Raw genomic sequence first — 20,484 nt, forward strand, 5'->3', positions numbered from 1 at the left:
GGGGGGGGGGGGCAGGAAAGCTTCCAGCAGGTTCTAGAAGGTAGCGCGGGCTCGCGCGCGTCTGCGCGCGCCGCATCTCGCTCCTTTCAGAGGAGCGGGCCGGGGTGGAGGAGGGTCGCCGCCGCCGCCGCCGCCTTCCCCTCGGCCGAGGGTGCCGGGCTTGTAAGCGGTCGGGATAACCCTGCAGCGGGCTGGGCGGCTCAGCGCCCGCCGCCGCTGCGGGGCTCGGCGGTATCGCACGCCTCCCGGCGCTGCTTGTGCCCGAATCAGTAGCGGTAGATCCCTAGTCTGCAGCGCGAAAGGCGCGGTTTTGCTTTTAATAACGGTAGGCAGCTTTTGTAGCCGTTCTGGTCTCTCATGCCGTGGCTTTTGAGAAGCACCGGGAGCCCGCTTCCTGGGCCCGCTGCAGGACACATTGCCCCGGTCTCTGCAGTTCGGTGTCTCCTCGCGCCCCTTTTCCAAGGGGAAAAATCAAATACCATTTCCGAGTCGGGGGAGTTTCCTGCTTTATTCTGTAAAACGCGTCAGACACAACCAGACCCTTCCCGAGGGGGCGCTGGGCCGGCGCTTCTGCCTGACCTCATCGACTCCGGGCGGAAGTCCCTGAGGCCGGCTTCCGGGGGAAGTACCGCCCTCGCCAATATGGCGGCACCCAGCTGCCCGTGAGCGGCGGGGGGGGTGACTGCCGCCCGAGGTCGTGGCGGGCACCGACTCCCCATGGCGCTGAGCAGCCGCAGCCGCCTGCTGCTGGCGGCAGGCGGGCTCCAGGCGCGCAGAGCGGGTAAGCTCAGCCGCTCTGCGGCTCGCCATGCCGGCCCTTCCCGGCAGGGAGGCGCCGTGCTGCCGGCGGAGGGGTGATCCCGGGGTGATCCCAGGGCTGCTCCGCCGTGCGCAGGTCCCAGTCGGTGCCGGGCTCCCGCTTGTAATAGGCGTTCGGGTTACTGTGGGACTGAGCCGCCGCTGGGGCGTCTCCGGCTGGGGCGGGTGGTCTGACAAGGAGAGTCGCTGCCCATCGCTCTGGTGAGCGGTTCCCGCTGCTTCTCTGGACCAAAAACTTGTGTAGCAGAGTGAGTGTGCGAGCCTAACTCCAGATTCCTCTTTGCTAGGTTAATTAGTGATGATTAGGCTGAGAGCATAGAAGATTTTTACCTTGTTATTTGGTAGCGCTGTTATTGGTTCTTTCTTTACTTCCAGTGTTTTGTAAAGCCTTAATCCTAGGCATCTTCTGGTCATGCACGAGTTTATACTTCATGCGTGAGTTTTGAACCAGTGTTAATATGCTTTTCATTTTTAGCTTACAGTTCACGTGATGAATTGCAGAAACAGGTTGAGCTCTGGTAATCTATCTATTAAGTGTTTAAAAAAAACCCCAAAACAAAACCACATTTTGCCCTGCTGACTTTACAGGCTGCCTCATTCTGTCTTGTATTTGTTCTACTGTCTGCATTATATTTTTTTTTTTAAGTCTGGGGGATTTTATGTTCTGTTTTTCCCCAAGGTCTTCGTTTTGCATCAACTACAGCCACTCCCAAAACTGAGACCGAAGTGGACACGAGTGAAAATGAGGTTGTTGCCCCAGACTTCACTAACAGGAATCCTCGGAACTTGGAGCAGTTGGCCCTGGCTAGGAAGGAGCGTGGCTGGAAGACAACATGGCCAAAACGTGAATTCTGGCATAGGTGAGTCAGGAAGTCACCAGCACAAACGAAGACTCCAAAAGAAAACAAACAAACAAGACAAAGCCAAACCCCAGAAACCCGCTAGGTGGAATGCCTACAAAGTGCACTTTTTGAGTTATTGAATCAGTTGCCCCCTTAGTTGTTCTTAATCAACAGGTATCTTTTGTGCTCGGAGAACAGTAGGCTCGCATCATGTCAAAGTTAGCATACATGTTGAAGATCTTTCTGTCTATTGTTAAGGTAGCAGTAATATTGCTTAAGCAACTGCTGTTTAATTTAGGATTCTCCTAGTCCTGTGTTGACCATGCATCATTGTTTTATTTGAGGTACTGTAATAGTTGGGGTATTTTTTGTTGTTTTTTAAGAAAATGCTGATTGCTTGTCATCTGGAAAACAAGTTTGTTTTAAGCTGAGGATGCAAAATCATTATTTTGTTCTTGAGGGGAGAACCACATCCAGTTTTTTCATACCTGGAACTCTGATTTTGTCTCATTGTGATAAGAAATAGTTGCTCCTAGTACTCTGTGGTTGTGTGTTACGGCTTGACCACTTGCTGATCCTGACAAGTTGTTACCTGCTGTGTAAGCACAAGCCTTTCAGAGACTGCGTAGCGAACCTGAAGTTACATTTCTGCTGGAGCTGTTCCCCTGGTCTAGCTCATAAGCACCTATACCGGACTGTGCAGGTGGACAGTGCTTGGTTTGGAGTGCGTGCTGGCGTGAGGCAGCATAGGACTGTGCACCTGAGTAACTGGTGAAAAGTTGCTCTTGGAATTTCACGCTGCTGAACTGGTAATATGAGTCCTATTTTATGTCCCGACAAGCAAAACCCTAGATAATAAAAACAATATCCAGAATTCATTATTATATTAATAGTTCTAGTACATTCAATTTTGTTTCACAAAGTGAGGTACTTACACATTTAAGCATTTGAATGTGTTCTCTCCATACATCTGGAAAAGACATCATAATCCCGTGTTCGTTCTTTCCTTCACTCAGATTACGGCTTGAGCGGACACAGCATTACGTAGAAGCCTTCGTTGAGCGCTGTAACGGGGATGTTGTAGTATCTGCCTCTACCCGAGAGTGGGCCATAAAGAGACATCTCTATAGTCCCAAGGGAGTAGCAGCATGCAGAAACCTTGGCCGTGTAATGGCACAGCGCTGTTTGGAAGCAGGAATCAACTTTGTGAACTTTAAAGCTGTTATCCCCTGGGAATATCGTTGTGACTCGGCAAGTACCCATCTCCTTACACTTATTTGGCCCTTTTTAAGCATTAATTTTACTCCTCTTCACCATTAATTTTCTTATGTGGCTTGACAGTCCCTTCCTGCAACACTCAAAAGGGTTGCTCTGACAAACTGCAGTTCCTGGCATTGTGCTTCAGTGAGGCTGTTAACCTCTGCCCCTCCACATAACGTGTCCCTAGTGATATTTCGGTGCTGATGGCTTTTCTTTGTATTTATTATTGTCTCTCTGTCTTTTAAACAAGATTCAGGAATTTGAAAAAGCTATGCAGGAGGGTGGTGTCATTCTGCGTGAGCCACGAAGAATCTATCAGTAAAATGGAGACCGTTGGGAAAACTTTCCAAGGCACGATGATCGCTTTTTTAGGTGCGTGTGCCGGCACAGTGAAGGTCCAGAGCTGGAAAAAGGTGGAACGTGGCATCTTACAATAAAATATTTTTAAATGGACAGAAGCGTGTCCTATTCTTGATTCTAAAATTATCAAGACCTTTAAGGCTAGAATAAATGGTTACCATAGTTCAGCCCGACACGTTAACAGCATTTACTTCAAAATTAAGTAATTTTAAGGTATATTTTATTTTTAATATTTGATTTTGTGTCTGTTCTAACCTGACCTCTGGAAATGCCTAGATGTTTGATCCCTGTACACTGCCCGTCTAATTTAGCAAAGCGCAGTCATTCGGTGAATGTTTAGAACTGTAACAAAGTTACGCGCCAAACCTGGTAAACATTAAATTCCCGGAACGCACCTTCGCAGGTTTCTTGCAGCCCTAACCTTCGAACTGCTGCGCCCTCGCAGCTCTCGGAGGGAAGCCGCGCAACTGCCGGCGGCGGCCGGGAGCGAGGTGCCCTTTCCCCTCTCTCTGCCTCCGCCTGCTGCTCGGCCCCCGAGCGAGGCCGTGTGTCCGTCCGTCGGTCCGTCTGTCCGAGGGATGGGCAGAGCCCCGTAACCCCCGCAGCCCTTCCCGTTCCGGGGCCGAGCCTCGGCGGCTTCTCGCTCGGCGTCCCCGCACGCAGCCTGACACTCACTCCCCCTCCGCCCCCCTCACCGTCAACCGCGGGTTCCCGTGCTTGGGGTTTTTTTTTTTTATTATTTTGCCTTTTTTTTTGTTAATCACGCCGGGGTTTTTTGTGTCGGTTTTTTTTTAAAGCCGGGTTAAGACCCCCCTCCCCCGCCGCCGGCGGGGCAGCGGGGAGGCCGGCGATGGAGGTGGGGGCGGCGGACTTCCAGCGGGCCCTGCCGCGCCTGCGGGGCCGCGTCCGCCGCGCCGCCTTCCTGGGTGAGCCCCGGCGGGGCGGGGGGCGGCCGGTGGTGGGGCGGCGGGCCGTTAGCGCTGGCCCCGGGCCGTTAGCGCTGGTCCCGGGCCGCCCGGCCTGCGGTGGCTGAGGCGGGGCGGCGAGGCCCTTGCCCGCTGAGGGGGTGAGGCGGCGGCGGGCGTTGAGGTGTGTTTTAGCGGGTGATGGCGCTGGCGCGCACCAGAAGAGCGAAGGCTGAGGCAGGACACGGGCGGCAGAGGGTTGGAAGGGAAGCCCTGGCTGCGGGGCTGGCCTCGGCTGGGCGGGTTGGGGGCTCTGGATGTTAGTTATCGGCCGGGGGGGGGGGGGGGGGGGGGGCACACACATCCTGCAGATGGTGAGTCAGGGTCCTCCCGGGGGGGTGTTTGGCTTACCTCAGCCTGCCACAGGGACGAGGGAGCAGGAGACTCCACAGCGGTCGGTTGCCTTTTCTCTTGAGCTTGCTACCACTGGGCTTGACACAGAGGTTACGGTGGATGGAGGTGTGTCGGAAACCCTTGACCTGATGCTGGTGGAACGCGTGCTTCGTATTTAAGGTTTTTTTTGTGTTCTTTCCACCTCAACAGCCATTGATACGGAGTTTACTGGCTTGCATTCAACTTTCCCACAAAATAGCCAGCCCAGGTAAAGCTGTTGGACTTGAAATGTGGGGGAGGCTTGCTGCTCTAGCTCTGTGAGAACAACCTGTGCATTGCAAACCTTCTTGTTTCCATTCCCTTTCCCCCAATTCTGGTTTTGTTCATAGCCTGTTTGATTCCCCTGCGGAGCGGTACCTGAAGGCCAGGCAGAGCGTTCAGCGCTTCACTGTTACTCAGCTTGGTAAGTGCTGTTCTGACACAGAAAAAAATTTCCCGAGGTCCCAGTGGTAACTGGCCTTTTGCCAGCTGGTGAGCCCTGCGGGTAGCTCTCGTCTTGGTTCACTCATTACAGAGCCATTTGTTTGATGCGGTAGTTTGGTTTTTTTGTTGTTGTTTTTTGGTTGTTTTCCCACTCTGAAGTTTAATACTAACAACTTTTTAGTATTTTAAATAACTTAAAATCAGGTGGGCCGTATGCTTTTTGCTGGTCTGAAATTGTTCATATTTAAAGATTGCAGCTACAAATACAGGGTTTTTAAAACAGAGGGTGCAAGCAAGAAGTAGTTGATAGCAGCTCCTATTCATGGCTGTGTCATTGGATACAGTGCATGAGTAAGGTGACTATCAGAGAGGAAAAGGCTAGTATTTCTGATATTCCAAAAATAATTAAAAAATCAACCCAAGAACAGGCCTGTAGTGGTGGTGGAGTGCTATTGACACTTAAGAACCAGTTAGAGGTCAAGAAACCAGCTCCAAAACTGTTTAAAATATTGTTCAAAGCCTTAGGCATTTTAGGGATTAATAGAAAAAAAAGGAACCTAAGTAGTAAAAAACATGTTTCAGTCCTCTGTGGTTCCTAGCTCCTTCCAAATGCTTTTGGAGTGTAGTTGGACCCGCAGACTTGTGTATGCGTAGTTGGAGATTTTCGTCACCAACTTGCCTCTTCTCACCTGTTGCTCAATCCATTTGCTATTTAATCAGGCTTGAATCCTTTTCCCACTTGGCACTAGAAGCTTGTCCCTGTTTAGCTCTCGGGGAGCTGGGGAGTAGTCCGGCAGTTGCTGTTAAGATTTGCACTGTGGCTTTAGTGAGTGGAAAACACATACTCCATCATGGGATCCCCACATCCCTTACCTAATTTTCACAGTATCTGTAGACACCCAGCTAAACATTGCCATTTCAATGGAGGTTTCTCTCTGTCTTGCAGGGCTGGCAATATTCTCAAATGAAAATTCAAACAAGTAAGTAAAAAAGCAGTTTTCTGTTATAATGAAGACAGTTCAGTTGAGATCTTATGCAGAATTCTCTTGGGAAGAGTATTTCTTGTAATTATCTTCCAGAGAGATTTTTCTTTTCATTGTAGGTATGTGGTGCATTCGTACAACTTTTTTCTGTTTCCCTCAACGCTGGGAGTTACAGATGTCGAATTCACCCTTTCTGCATCTAGCATTCAGTTCCTGTCTCATTATGGCTTTGACTATAATAAGGTATGTAATCTCTCTGCCAGAAATCTAGAACAGAGGAATTCTGTGCAATTACAGGAGAAATTAGGATTAGTATCCCTAAATGCTATGTTTCCGGGGTAAATAGCATCTTACTAAAGCATGAATGCATCATGTGGTTCATTATCAACAGGGGGAGCAAGTGCTGGTTTTTCTGAATGGCCGTAGAGGTGATAACCACATCTTTGTCAGTCTAAGACAGATTTCCCCACCTCAAAAAAAGAAAACCTGTCTCTGGTGAGCTGAGGCATTACTAAACAGAACCCAGTGGGAGTCTTTATTAGCCATGAAGGTGGGGAAGTTTACCTGCAGCTTATGTATTGCCACGTTTCCCATAAAATTCAGACTATGTCATTGCCTAAGAGCACTGTTTAGCAATTTTGGACGGGAATTGTGGTATCTTGACACTTGAAGTATATCATTAAAGGAAAGGTAAAAGCAGAGCAAAAATACCTGATTACAGTTGACAAAAATATTTTTCTTTCCTCCATACATAAACACATCTTCCCTTATGTAAGAATGCATCTTGCGTTACCTACAATTTGTATTTTTGAAGACCATATTCTGAGAATGAGGAACACCAGCATCTTCTAAGTATATGCCAGTTTTGAACCTGGCTAACCTGCTATTCCCTAATTTGCTGTAAGAAAGTCTAGAGGAGAGTAACTAACCTGCCATTTTCCCCTCCCCCCTCAGTTCCTCAAAGATGGAATCCCATACATGAATGAGGTACAGGAGAAGATCCTTAGCCAGCATCTCTTGGAGGGTAGCTGGAAAGTCAGCAGGTGAGTGCTAGTCAGAGACATGGATCCTCTACTGACTGTATTGACAGCTCACCTTAACTCAGATCACATTGTTTTGAAATATTAAAGTGTATTGGTCTGAATGCCTCACTGCCAGCTGTTCCAGCATGCTGTGGTCTGTCTGAAGGAAGACTGAGATCACAGGGTACATTCTGGAGAGTGGGGTGAATGTTGGGAAGTGATGCTATTGCATTCCCACAGCAAGGCACGAGGCTCCATATGTAAAGAGCTTTTTCTCACACTCTGCCTCATTCCCCCTGATCCTGCTTTAGTGCCCTGGACAGGGATGTGCTGAAGAAGGCTATTGATGAAGTGACCTGTTGGATAGGTGCAGCAGAGGAAGAGGAGACTATGATTCTGCAGGATCTGAGTGGTATGAAACAAGGTGTCTCCCTTAGGCACCTTGTGTGCTCTGAGTGACTTCATCACTTCTCCTGAACCTCTGGGGCTGCTACTGTCCTTTGCTGCCTGTTCTGTTAAACTGCTCTGTTGAGAGTGAAACCATCTGTGCCATCCTGCCTTTACAACTCTTTGCCCCTGTCTACACCTCAGTTCCTGTCAGGCATTCATCTCTGGACTCTGCTTTGCTGCTCCATTGGGGTGGTGGGTCTTTCTGTAGTGGATGTCTAGGTGCTTGCAGCATACTTTGTTGTAACTGACTTCCATTTTGTGCTGCTTCAGAGCAGCAGAGGGAGAATTTGTAGTTACTCTGGATCAGGACAACTTTTGACTTGTTTTAAATCCTGGGTGATCTGGTTTTTGTTTTCTTCCCCTTGGAGAAGGGAAAGGTGGGTCTCCTTTCAGAGTTTGTTTCTTCTCATGTGGAGCAACAGGGAGCCCCATGGAGACACATATATATGTCAGTGGGGATGAACAGGCCACTTACCACCTGTGTTAGCTTTTGGGAGCACTATAGAAGAGCTGAGGAATTTCTGTGCTTTTTTGGAGGAGTTGAGGGACAGGGAATTGTAGCAGAGAATAGTTTTTAGGTTTGCTGACAGAAACCAAATCTTAATCCTCTAGGTCAGGGAGTAAAATACAGGGAAAGTTAGGAAGGACAGAAAGTATTTAAGGCTTTGTCTGTTGATGCTTTTTTGGAGAGTGTGAAATACAGGGGGTGGGGAGTGTGCTGTGTTTTGTCTTTGCTATGTTAGCTGTAGTAGATATGATACTGATACTTTAACAGGGTCTGGAAATGGTTGAGCACCTGTGACAAGACAGACATTTTTTTAAGTAAGCAATAAGACTGATTAAGGTGTCTTTTTTGAATGCTGTTCAGAAGAGGACTAGATGAGTTCCTTATCAGCTGTGGGGGAAAATGCATTGGTACCTCTCCTATACTTGGCTTCTGGGTGTGTTGCTCTGAAACCTTCCAAAACCACAGACAGTCTTTTTCATAGTAGTCTTCCTCCCTCTTCTTTTCAGTTAGTCTTTTCCTTTTCTCTGTGTCCTCATAAAAGCTAATTTGCATGAAGTTCTCACTGTGACTTTTGTTCTGCCTTTTTTTTTTTTCCTGTCATTGTGTATGGTAATGTACCAAGATCATACATTCAGGAGTATTTTCTGTACACTGGGGGATAAACATCTGGTCAATCCTTCTGTCTAGAAAAATATGTTTTCCTAAATAGGCTTGTCTGCACCTCTGAAGTTTTTACTTTTTTTTTTCTCTTTTTTTTTTTTTTTCCCCTCAGGCTCTCAGATGTTTGAAGTTCAGCTGGTTCTGAGGCAGGCTCTCCCAAATGTTTGGACAGAGCCTCTTGGAGACAAGGTGAGATGGAGATGTGGACCTTTTGAAAAGAGAGTTTGTATCTAGACAGATTAGACTGGCATTCTTACAGGGACTCTGAAATGTTGCTTGTACTTTTAATGATAGGGTCCAGGAGGAGGAGAAGACAATGACAAAGGAGTGTTCTGGGAAGTGTTGATTGTGGGATCCCAAGAAAAGGGATCCAGAAAACTGAGTAACATTGGTTTCTGTTTGTCCTGTAGCCACAAAATACCTTGAGCTGGAAGTGCTTGTCCTTGGGGCACTTCCTGAGGGGTGCTCTCTGCGTCTCCAGACTTTGGATCTCTCCTTCAATACTTCCACAAGAATGTACAGTTTTTAGCCTTGTTTTTTTTTGTGGTTGTCCTTTGCTGACTTTTGCCATGTCTGTCTGTTACATGGCTTGCTGTTTTGCTATTTGCTACTGCTATTTTACATTTGGTGCAATATTTTCTGAATTAAATGTATTTACCCAGACTTTTTAGCTGAGGCATAGCCTTTGGGGAGTCAGTTTGTGTGACTGCTGTTTGTTTCTGGTTTTTGGTGACATGAACTTAGCATATTGGTGTCAAGTTAAATTGAATTGTGTCCATCTGTGCTCCAAAAACACCTGTGGTAGGAACCATCCTCTTAACAAGAGAAGGGTTAATAAGACATCCTTAGAGCAGGTCTCTCTTGTTACTGGAGCACTGATCTCCATATGGAAGAGAAGTGGGACAGTCCTGATGCACTATTTCTCCATCCTTCATAGCCTAGAAGCTGAACAGCATTACTGAACCCCAGTAAGCAATGTGCATACAACTAGCATGGGAGGCTGAGATACCCAATGACTGTTTTTTTCAGGTAATGGTGAAAAAAGTGAGTCCACAGCATCGTCAGCTTCTGGAGAACTCCCCTGATGACTGCTGCCAGAAGGAGCTCATTCTCCTGTCTGCCCGGGGCTTCACCAACCTCTTCCAGACACTTGTTACAGCCAAGAAGGTAAAACGCCTCTTCCCTCCTCTGATTTTTCATCTCTTCTGGATTTGCTACACTGGATGTAGAGGGATAATAAAAGATAAAGTAGTAATTTGTACTAAATGACTTGACTCATTCAGTGGGATCATCCTGTTTGGTTGTCAGTAAAAATGAGATGAATTCTTAGATTGCAGTCATGGTTAGAAAAAATGAGTGTTAAACATTACGTCTTCTTACTGACCAGGTCCCAAAGCATGCTCAGGATTATGGATCCAAACACTAGATTTCCCTGTGTTACTTTTCTATTACTCCTACAAACCAAGTGCAGCCCAGGGAGAGGGAGCCAGAACGCATTCTGCAACATGTTTCTTGCGTCACTTGAGAAAATGCAGGAGTCTGCAATGTTGAAAATCCTTGTGTAACACAGCATAAGTCACCATCTAAGAAAGCTGAGCAGACTCTTGCCTTTTGGGCAAGTTATGCTTCTAAGCATATGGCAGACCAGTTTATTGGACCATATGGACCATTGTTCTGATTATGTGTGGAAATTCCTATGTTCTGTATGCAGATTATTGAATGAATTTCAGCTTCAGAAGACTATGGGTGATGTGCAGGCAAAGGCTGTCCCTCCCCATGTGAGTGAGCCTATAAATCTGATCGCTGGAAGATTTTACCAGTGTTCAGCTGAACTGAGAATCCACCTAGCTCCTTAGGTCCACTCAAACTAGAATGCTGCTCAAAAAATACCCTCCTCAGAGTCCACAAGTCTGATTTTCTGAAAGAAGTAGTCCTCCTGTGAGCTTTGCAGCCTGAATGACTTCTGGGTGAGGATGTGTGGATGCTGTCTCCCAGAGGAAAGGATTACAGCTGTTGAGCAGCTGGATTATCTCTGAGCTCTCTTCAAAAATATGCTCCAATGGGCTGTTATGTTTATATTCTTCCCATAGCCCCTGGTGGGACACAACATGCTTATGGACCTTATGCATCTTCACGACAAGTTCTACAAGCCCCTTCCAGGTAATGCTGTACATAGCTGCTTTCCCCAGGCTGCTGCCTTTGCAGTGGGGTGGGACAGTAAGCACAGTGGTCATTTGCCACCCTAGCCACCCACAGTGCTTAGGCAAGCAGCAGTGCTGGTAGCCTCTTCTGAGCTCTAACTGCTGGAGTGGTGCATCGTTCTTCTGACTTCAGCTGTCTTTCTTATTAATTTGAAATACCATTGGCTTTTCCTCATTTTTACGATGTCTTTCTCCACGTGTGTTTTGCTTTCAGAAAGCTATGAGGAATTTAAAAGGAACATTCACAACCTGTTTCCTGTCCTCATTGACACCAAGACTGTAACAAAATCCATCTGGAAGGTGAGATGCAAAGGTCTTTCTGTTTGGAGTTAAGGCTTGTCTTTCACCCAAAAGAGAGGATGTCTTTCCTCAGTGCCCTGTGGTTACAGAACTGTGACCAGTTCTCAGTGTTGCCCTGAGACATTCTGATTTTAGATCTCATGTAATGAATCAGTAGTATCAGTAAATGAGCTCAGTTACCAAGAGGTCTGTCTTGGTTGGGTTTCTAACATATTCTTCTTTTATAGAAATGTCAGTTTCCTCCAGTATCTAATCTTTTGGAGGTTTATGCGGCTTTGTGCAGGTAAGTGGTGGGCTATAAAGCCTTCAGCAATCCTTTTTTTTTCTTGGAAAAGATATTTCAAAGTCAGTCACTTCTTATGTTCATACTTTCCCTCCTCCCAAATGTTTTTCAGCTGGTCTCTTGTCTTTCTAAATTAATGAGCAAAAGATTTGTTCATCTGTCTTATAAAGTAATTGTACAGTAAATTATTTGTTCTAAGTCACTTCTCATATTGTACCACCATTACTTCACTGGTCGCAAGTTTGGCTTGCTAACAGCCTTACATACAACTTGAGTTGTATGTTGCTTATGTCGTGTTACGAAATGAGTGAGTTTCAGTTCTTAGTGAAAATATACCCTAACTTCAAATGCCGGCTCCCAAGAAGGAGCTGCATTGAGCCCAAAGCAGTAACTAAATAAAATGTTCAAATGGAGCACATGAGTAGATACGAAAGCTCATGAGCTTAGTCATGATGTGGTAGAAGAGTTCTCTTTTTTTTACACCTCTTCTGTGGATAAATTGTTTTCTTGTCAATTTTGCCAAGAAAAGGAAAATTTCACCTCTTTCCCCTCACCCCCTGCTCCCAAGAAAGAGATGCAAAATCAGTGCTTATAAAAATAGTACTGGGATTCTGGCTTTTTTTTGTTTGGTTTAGCAGTTTCAGACTGGAGATTCTCACAAGTTTTTATACTTGTTTGTTCTGTCTTTATTTCAGTCATTCCATGGGTATATGTTTATTAATGTGCCCTCCAGAGTTCCCAATTCAAATAGAACAATGTAGTCAGCCCCTTTCCTTGGAGTTTTCCATTGATTTTTAGTTCTGTTCGCATTTTTTGTATGCATTTAGAGCAGACTTGCTGCTTAGAAGGTTTGATTGGGGGAAGAGACTGAGGAAGTATTTAGGAGTTCGTTTTCAGGAAGAAAACTGTTAAATACTATTCAGCTAAGTATCTTAGTGTTTTCATAGAATACTACCAAAGTTCCTTTTAAAGTCTTCAGTAGCTTTTTCTGAAATGAAGCCACAGGTCACTAGAGAAGAGTAACTTGTCTCTAACGTAATGAGGAAAGACAAAAATCTTACACATCCACTTGTCTTCAGCAGCAAAGATCCCAAAGATCCAACGTGCCCCGTGATAGCTCTTGCAAGTGACTGCTCAAAATATGGTATGTTCTTAAGCAAATCTTCAAAGTCAGGTAGCTCAAAAGGGTTTTGTTTTACTCTGTGGATGTCCACGTGCAAAGCACGGATCAGTCCCAGTGGGTCTGCTGAATTTCCACTGAGCTGCCAATACATGTTTTTGTCCAGACCCAGAGCCTGGGCTCCCAAAACGTCATGTGTTCTGCATGTCCCTGGTAGCTGCCAAGGGCAATGCAGGGCGGGTTTGCATCAGGCTGCTAGCACAAATGACATTTAAGCTAAGTTGGGTTGAACTGAGCCTGACTTGGGGCTCTGAAGAGTCAGTAGCTCTTGGAAGGGGCAAGGAGAGGTGCGAAACAGTGGTCCTAGAATGGAAGATAGTGGGAGCTAGTGGCAGTGATGTCCCAGAAAGTAGCAGGAGCTCAGTGCCTTATGTGCAGGGTTAGTGGTGCTGTGTGTGCAGGATGGTGTGTTCAGTACATGGTGCGATACTGGCTACAAGGCAGATGTTTCCTGGCTTCTGGCAGCATGGTGTCCTACAGTGCAGGGCCTCCTGTGTTTTGAAATGGTTCCCATACCATCAATAATGTATACAACACAACTTGGCTTAAATCTTCATGAAAGTTAAAAGTTCTTAACGTGCATTTCACTAAGCTTTTCAGCCATGTGTTTAACTGCTGCCTTTTTGTTGGTATCGTTTTAAAATGCACAGTAGAAGCATAGACTTTCTGTGGGCTGTAAAGGTTTCAGGGTGAGGAAGGGAATAGAGCTGAGGGTGTAGGGGGGAAAACTCCACAACAGTGGGCCTTATGAATGTTAGGGTTTTGCAGTGGAGCAGTTTCCACAGTGTGCTGAATGTGTTTACTCTTTTTTGACTGTGTCGGACACTTACAGCTGAGAAGAAATCTCCTCACGAGGCAGGCTATGACGCATTTCTCTGTGGTTCAGGTAAAATGCTTCTTAAACACTTCTTCAGAGTTTGTGTTGGGACTTGGCAATTCTTCTCCTGCTCTGTAGCTCTATTTGATGTTAAGAAATATTTGTTTATATACAGTCTGTTGCTCTTAGTAACTTAGCTGCACTTTAGTGAGTTTTTGCTTTTCATTTGTTTAGTTACATTTCTTTAGCTTTGTTCTAATGCCACCTCATTATTCCTCCTTCTAGTTCTTCTGAAGTCAGCTCATTTGCTACTGTGCAGATTTACAGAGTGAGTGATGTTTAAATGTTTACTGAAAATTACATTACATAGATGGGTCCTACAGAAAACAGTCGTCACTTTGCTCTGGGTGACTTTTTGTTTTGCAGGCTGGCCTTCCTTTTGGATAAGAGAAAGTGTTACTGGAAAGGTCACTGTTGTAATTAGATTTTTATTTTATAATCTGAAAGTAGTAGCTTTATGTCAAAGCTGACATTTAAAAAAAAGAAATCAGGGGCCATGCGATGGCTCAGAGGTTGGGAAATGGCATTATGACTCCTTTATCCTTGAACAAGCTCTCTCAAGTTCAGTTCACTTGGGTAAGGGTCAAATCATTTTCCATTAGTTTCCATTTTTGAAATCTGTGTGATTCAGTGCCTTCAGTTAAGTTCCTAAGAGGCAACTGTTGAAATCCCTTCCCTTTGCTTGCAGCTTTTTGACTTCTGTAGAAGATACCAAGAGCTGAAATACCTATTTTGTCACTAGTTAAAGAGCTGCTTCAGGACCTCTTGCTCCTGAGACACTGTGCATCAGTGCAGCACTGGAGAAACAAAACGTTGTTCCATTTTGTTTTCTGATGTAGTGATGCAGTGGAGGCTGATCCTTCTTTCTCTCAGTATCTCACCGTGTTAGCTGAGTATCTGAACAAAGTGAATTTCATCCGAGGTGGTGTTTCAAGCATTGTGCGTATGAATTGCAGGTCTGTGACCAGTTTGTGGGGTGTGTAGGTCAGTAGCCTAGTAGATGGCTTCACGAGAGGAGAAAAATCCACCAGTACCTGAGCCCACCTTGGGAGAAGCTCATACAAATGGCACAACTGACCTTTTGAAATGGCAAATTAGTTGAATTTCTGCTTTGTGAAATGTTTCAATAGTCTTATTCTGTAAGATGACATTAGTCAGTTTATGTTGCCCTAATTTTCTCTGCTCTGTAAGAGAGCTTGCTGTTTCTCTGGTGGTTTCTCCATGGTAGTCATGACAGTTTGCTTTTATGACTCATGTTTAGAAGAATCTTGGGTCAAAAGAAAAATGATTTTACACCAACAGCTGTGTTGTACAACTTGTCTTATTTACATGTTATGTTTTGCATATTTTCTGATTATATTAATAGTTCTTCTGTAGTATTTCTGAACTTGGATATGTCTCAGTATTGTACATTTTCCAGAATTTTTCTGGGGAAGATGCTCCCTGCCGACATCCCCCTCTCTTGGTTGTCCATGTCCAAGGCTGGCCTGGGCTGAATGAAAGGCAGATTTACCAGGAGTTTAAAGCTCTTTGTCGCTTTGATGTCAGATGGCTTTCAAAGAACCAGTTCATTCTGCTGTCCAATAAATTTAAGCAGTAAGTCACCAGAAAGTCTCAATTTCCTGTCCCTTGATCCTCTTTGATCTAAGTCTTCATCCCACTCTCCCCCTGCTGTGACAACTCTTAGATAAAGAGATTCCTGTCCTGAGCTGTGGGATGCTATAAGCAGCCTGCAAGCCATGGCTTGTGATATCTGCTTCCATTACAGTGTCAGGCTTGTTCTGCGAGATTATAAGCATCACCCTCATCTGCGGATTTCTGTCTATCGCCACTGGAGACACTCTCCACGTGTGAACTGCCTGCTGCAGTGAGTTAGGGAAATCACAGGAATGGGGGGGGGGGGGAGCATTCCTTTCAGCGTTCCTGGCCCTGTCACAGGAGAGTCTGTTGCTCTTTTGCAACGTTCTTCTGCAGCCCTTCAGGAGAGCAAGGGGTTCAGAAGCAGGTTCACTTGCCAACTGCTGGGTGGCTACTTGTGAGCTTTCAGCCCTGGGCAACTGGACTTTAACGTTGATCCTGATTAACTGGGAAATGTTACCCCATCGATAGCACAAAACTATGTATGTGCTATTATAACAGACAGAGGGTTATCTTAATGAGCTTTAATGCTAGCTTTAATAAGCTTGAGGAAAGAGAGGCAGAGTCTCTCAGGTGTGGGATGGATGTGTTTTTTCTACAGCAGAGTCAAAGGCTTGGTAGTAGGAGAGAGTTCCAGATTCCAAGTGCACCTCTCTTGTGAGGTGGTGACAGCAGTGCTCATGAATGGTGAATTTCTGGCCTGACACAGTTTGGAAAAGAATCTCAGTGCTTAATAAGAACAAAATTAAGTCCTAAATATAAGTAGCCTAACTGCATTTTATTATGCTTGCCCTTTAGAGTCTCTAGTATTGTGGCACTGTGGTCTCTCTTGGCCTTTGTACTCGGAGGAGCTCCTTGCTGTTCATTCTAAAGGACTGCCTTACAGATGAGACATGAGGAACGCAGATCTTACTTTTTGTATTTGTCTATGTTTTGTTTCATTTCATTCAATAAACTATGAGGGAAAAGAAAGCTATGAATAGTGTTTTTAATTGCTTTCTTGGAAATGTGTTTTTTTAAAGAGGATGTGTTGGTTTCCAATTTGTGGTGTTTTGTAATCTCTTCAAAGCATAGTCCCCTCCTGAAGAGGGAGAGATGGCTCTTTCAATGCCTAATTTACTTTGATCCTCTGTTGGTTCCTCACAGCTATTCATAATGCCCTGTTTGTTCCCAGTGCTTGTGCTGCTGCATAACACGCATTTCTGATGAAGTTTGTGAAACTATGAAATGAAAGAGGCTATTTTCAGCTTCAGTTGTAGAGCAGGGGAAACATCACTGTTTACCAAATGAAAATGGGCAGAGTTGATGAAGAAACCACTATTGGGGTTCATGAAGGATTCTGGGGAGTAGTAAATAATTTGCAGTGCTATCAGTGTTGTGCAGTGATATTTTCAGTGGCAGTGGGGCTGAGGATAGACACAAATAAGCAGAATTTATCAGTTTCCAATTTGTAGAATACACACAGGTCAGGTGAGTTGGCAAGCATTTCTGTTTGCTTCTAGCACAGCATGTGGGCCGTCCCTTATCCAAAAATATCATGAGACATGCTTTGTTGATCAGTGTCTCTGATATAGCTAGAGTATTTGTCAGTCCAGGGACTGTGGTCTTCAGAAATTTTTCTTATTAATTTCCTTCTCTTCTTAAAAACAACCTGCTGATCCATGGTTTCCAAATAATGGTCCCTGGATTTCATCTGTCAGACATAGTTGGATGGGGCCCATGATCATCTAATATGTAGAATCTGCCTTAAATGGGCTGTAAAATGGGAGTTGCTGCAGGGGACCTTAAAGCACCAGCACAGTATTGCGTTGTGCCTGAAGATCACGTGCTCTCTGCTGCTAACGGTTTGCTGCTTTGCTCCTCTTTAGGAGAAAAGGGCAGTGTATCTTCAGATGTGGTTCTCGAGTTCTGCGCAGCTTGTGGTTAACAGCTCTTATTTCATAAGCCAGCTAAGTAACTGACTTCTTGATGATGTGGGGTGTTTTTTTGTTTGGGGTTTGCTTTTTTGTTTTTTTTTTTTCTTGGTAACCCCTTCCAGTGACGGGGTTCTCTGTCACAGTGTTGCTTCAAATACCAGTGTAACTATCTTCCTGTTTATTCTGTAATGTGTTTTTGTCTTTTAGCATCATTAGACACCCCCACTGTGTCAAGGAGAGCACAGGCTCTGTGTGTTGTGTAGATTGGGAAAATTTTCACTGGATGTAGCATGCATTTTCCCATAAAAAACCTCTTTTTGGCTTATGACCTGGGAAACATAATACTCTTGTTCCCTGGGGTCCATATTCAGCTAGCGGCTTAAACCTGGGGAGGTGCAGCCTGACTTGCATCTAATCTTTACAATCTGGGGATCATGAAGATACAGATGCTGTTACCTTTGAGAAGCACAGCAGTTTTTTAAAGGAGCATGCACTTTGAAGGAGCCAAGAAATTGTTCTGTCTTTAAATTTTGCTCCCTTCCTCCCATTTTTTTTGAGTGGCACGCAGACAAATAATGAATTAATTCCCTGCAGTACTAGTCTCTCTCTTGGTTCATCCTCTAGAGAAAACACTTCCCTGTGGAAGAAAGCAGAGATCCTTTCACCCCTTTTTGAGAAATATCCCATGGGTCTGACCATGCCTTCCCCCTTTCCAAGGGAAAGACGTACCTCATGTGGCAACATAGTGTAGTGAATTGAGAGACTTGGCTTGCCTGCATTAGAGCTCGGAGAACTTATAAATAACAATTGCTGTAGATCTACTAGATATTCCTACTATAAATCAGGTAAGTTTACATGCAGAGTAAATACACGAAGAAGAAACGAGAGAGGGTTGAGTATATTCTGATCTCCCTCCTAGGGGAGAATTTACAGAAACAAGTTGCCTGCCTGTAATAACCTAGGGTCACTCGCTGCTCAGAGCCTTTTAAAGAGATCAATCAGATGTACTAGCAGTCAGTTCCCATGAAATGAGTTAGCTGGGGGCTAGTCTAACAAATCAGAGCAGCAACGTTTAGCTGTGGGAACAGATTTGCAAGTCTTTCTGAGTGGCTGTAGATCAAGACAAAATCTCTCTGAACATGCCAATCTGGCCATTCTGACCTCAGCTTTTGCTTTTGCTCCAGACTAGGGAATTGTTATTAATTGAAGTTGGAAGGATCAAAAGTAGTTTAGGTTATGCCTGTTCCTGCGTGTCTTCTGCAAGGAGTGGGGGGGTACTTTTGATTCTTGTGAAGCCAATTCAGGGTGGTGCAACCTGCCTCATAACTCTGGCTCTGAAGAGGTGCATGTCAAAGTTGCTGAGTGCCTCTGAGGGCTGGCAGCTTAGAAAATCAAACCTGGCTCCCTAAGACAGTGATAAAACCACAGCAAAATCCCTAACAGCAGTTACAGCACACCTGCTTCTCAGCACTATGAGAAACTTGTACTTCAGCTGTAAGGCTTGAAAGGAGAATTCCAACCCTCAATGAAACAAGATGTTAGAATTCAAGTTGTGAAGGTGTGCATTAGAAGTATAGCCCTGCAAATGAAGCATTGCAGATCAGAATATATCTATTTCCAAGAACAATTTGATTTTTGATACACTGACTTTTTTTTTTTACATGTTCAAGATTAAATATGTGGGTTTTGAGATAACATCTCTGCTCTCGTGGGAAGCCTCTCAGCACACCTCCTGTTGCTGAACAGCCAGAGTGAAAGTCTTGCAATGGAGGAGCTCCGCATTGTCTCAGATTAAAGAAATACTGTCATACCAGACTGTTGTTGAGAAATTTTATTTTTATCATTAATTTTGAAAAAAAAAAACACCAAAAAACAAACCCAACAAACAACACTGTTCAATTATGCAAAAATGTCTATGGATCTATACATGGAAAAGGCAAAATTATGGCTAAATATTCCTTCAAATGTCATTCTTCCTGCTCGTGGCTTCAGTGGTGATATGCCAAATATACTCTGGCATTGGAGGAGAGCAGGATTTCCCTCTCTTAAAAGGCAAGGTATTCTTTTTATATAGAAGAAAATTTTATATACTCCTATGTTTTCTAATGGTGTGAATCAATGATTCCTCTTAATATTATGCATTCATTCAAAATACATCATAGCTGAAAACCTTGGTACATCTTGGAGTGGTGAAGTTGCAAATGTTTTGCTGGACAAATCAAGTGAAGCAGCCTGGTGTAAAGTGCTGGCATCACTCACCCCCTTGATGTGAGGTAGCCTAACAAGCCAGAATGGCTTTGGCTGTATTGCAGCACCGCAGCTGGGTCAGAATTTTGTGTGCTGATAAAGTGACTGAGGAAATTTCCATATGCCTTTGACGTGGGAAAACCCTGCTGTACAACTGCTCTGTTAATACATTTTTGTGGTGGTCTCCATATGCAGCAGCAGATCTGACTTTTGTTTTCTGGTTTTATCTCCCTCTTTTCCCATGGGTTTACACAACAGCCCTTCTCCAGTGGTTGCTGTAGTCTCTACCACTGGAGAACACCTGCCCAGAAGACTAACTGAGGGAGCAGTGCATGAAATGCTGTGGCCCTATTTCTTCCAACAACCCTTACACTTAAGGAAAGGGGGTGATTATACCCAGTCTGACACAAGGGACCCTCAGGAGTGTTGTGTTGGCCCAATCGGCCCCGATCTCTGTAAGGCAGGTGCGTTAAGGAGATACAGACCAGCGATGCTGGGGAGAGCACAAATCTCTATCTCTGGGTTTGCTGGAGGAGCCCAAAAGCATGGATTAGAGCTGCGCTGGAGGTGTGGCGTGTCTCGTGGTAGGGACGGCTGACAACTGAGACGGCTGGCTCGCAGAGCTGCTGCCTGGGCTCGCCCACACATCCCTAGGAGCACTGGTGGAGAGTTACCCAGGTGAGTATATGTAAGTACTGTGTATTTTGTTACACAGGCCGTGGCTGAGCAGCAGGGAGGGAGGCGAGCGGCCTCCAAGCCCTACCTGTGCCCCCCGAGACACGTGGAGCTCGTGGGGCAGAAGATGGTTGAGGGTGACTGCAGGGCACAGGCTGGGGCAGGCGGAAAGGGGAGGTTCAGCAATGATGGAGAATGTAGGCTGGCAGGGGGGATGGAAGGGAAGATTTTCTTCCGGAGGCCCCTGAGGAGCTGTGAGTTCGTTGCAAGGCAGGAGGCCATGAAAAGTGGAGAAGAGTTGTGCTGCCAGGTTGTGTGGGGAGAGTTTATCCCAGTGTCTCACCCAGCTCATCTATGCTTTCCCTGCTGCAGAAACTACCTTGTTCAAGTTTGTGGTTTTAATTGGTTTCAACAAAACCAGTACTTCAAGTATTGTGGGAGCACCTTCGGGCTCATCTTCAGGGAAAGAGCACGGGGCAGTC

At 45.3% G+C, this 20,484-nt stretch overlaps 2 protein-coding genes across 7 annotated transcripts; both read left to right on the forward strand.

The window, feature by feature from the left end:
* The first annotated feature begins 606 nt into the window (after positions 1–606).
* Positions 607–3,370, forward strand: MRPL18 (mitochondrial ribosomal protein L18). Its single transcript, XM_049801675.1, has 4 exons — positions 607–781; positions 1,499–1,679; positions 2,678–2,912; positions 3,172–3,370. The coding sequence occupies exons 1-4, from the start codon at positions 718–720 to the stop codon at positions 3,241–3,243; spliced, it is 552 nt and encodes a 183-aa protein (XP_049657632.1). The 5' UTR covers positions 607–717; the 3' UTR covers positions 3,244–3,370.
* Positions 3,371–3,507: 137 nt separating this feature from the next.
* PNLDC1 (PARN like ribonuclease domain containing exonuclease 1) lies at positions 3,508–18,861 on the forward strand. Of its 6 annotated transcripts, none has more exons than XM_049801647.1 (19): positions 3,508–4,207; positions 4,790–4,847; positions 4,969–5,042; positions 6,009–6,042; positions 6,165–6,288; positions 7,000–7,088; positions 7,379–7,479; positions 8,798–8,874; positions 9,715–9,852; positions 10,776–10,845; positions 11,101–11,186; positions 11,414–11,469; positions 12,549–12,613; positions 13,482–13,535; positions 13,752–13,794; positions 14,366–14,465; positions 14,947–15,122; positions 15,295–15,393; positions 15,963–18,861. In XM_049801647.1, exons 1-19 carry the CDS (start codon positions 4,132–4,134, stop codon positions 16,033–16,035), a joined length of 1,593 nt encoding a protein of 530 aa, XP_049657604.1. In that variant the 5' UTR covers positions 3,508–4,131; the 3' UTR covers positions 16,036–18,861. The 6 variants fall into 6 exon arrangements, 4 of the variants coding, with proteins under 4 accessions (XP_049657604.1, XP_049657605.1, XP_049657607.1 ...); XM_049801648.1 differs by having other exon boundaries at positions 12,552–12,613; XR_007506176.1 differs by lacking the exon at positions 15,963–18,861 and having other exon boundaries at positions 14,366–14,482.
* The last annotated feature ends 1,623 nt before the right edge of the window (positions 18,862–20,484 follow it).

The sequence above is a fragment of the Accipiter gentilis genome, chromosome 5 (assembly GCF_929443795.1).
Source record: "Accipiter gentilis chromosome 5, bAccGen1.1, whole genome shotgun sequence".
Lineage (NCBI taxonomy): Eukaryota > Metazoa > Chordata > Aves > Accipitriformes > Accipitridae > Astur > Astur gentilis.

What these genes read in the sequence shown, in the direction of transcription:
- MRPL18 (XM_049801675.1), top strand. Translation starts at nt 718, where the DNA reads ATGGCGCTGAGCAGCCGCAGCCGCCTGCTGCTGGCGGCAGGCGGGCTC. An exon ending in GCTCCAGGCGCGCAGAGCGG is followed by an intron (nt 782 to 1,498) that starts GTAAGCTCAGCC and finishes TTTTTCCCCAAG; the next exon opens with GTCTTCGTTTTGCATCAACT. An exon ending in GGGAATATCGTTGTGACTCG is followed by an intron (nt 2,913 to 3,171) that starts GCAAGTACCCAT and finishes CTTTTAAACAAG; the next exon opens with ATTCAGGAATTTGAAAAAGC.
- PNLDC1 (XM_049801647.1), top strand. Translation starts at nt 4,132, where the DNA reads ATGGAGGTGGGGGCGGCGGACTTCCAGCGGGCCCTGCCGCGCCTGCGG. An exon ending in CTTCACTGTTACTCAGCTTG is followed by an intron (nt 5,043 to 6,008) that starts GTAAGTGCTGTT and finishes TCTGTCTTGCAG; the next exon opens with GGCTGGCAATATTCTCAAAT. An exon ending in CTACTGTGCAGATTTACAGA is followed by an intron (nt 13,795 to 14,365) that starts GTGAGTGATGTT and finishes TTTCTGATGTAG; the next exon opens with TGATGCAGTGGAGGCTGATC.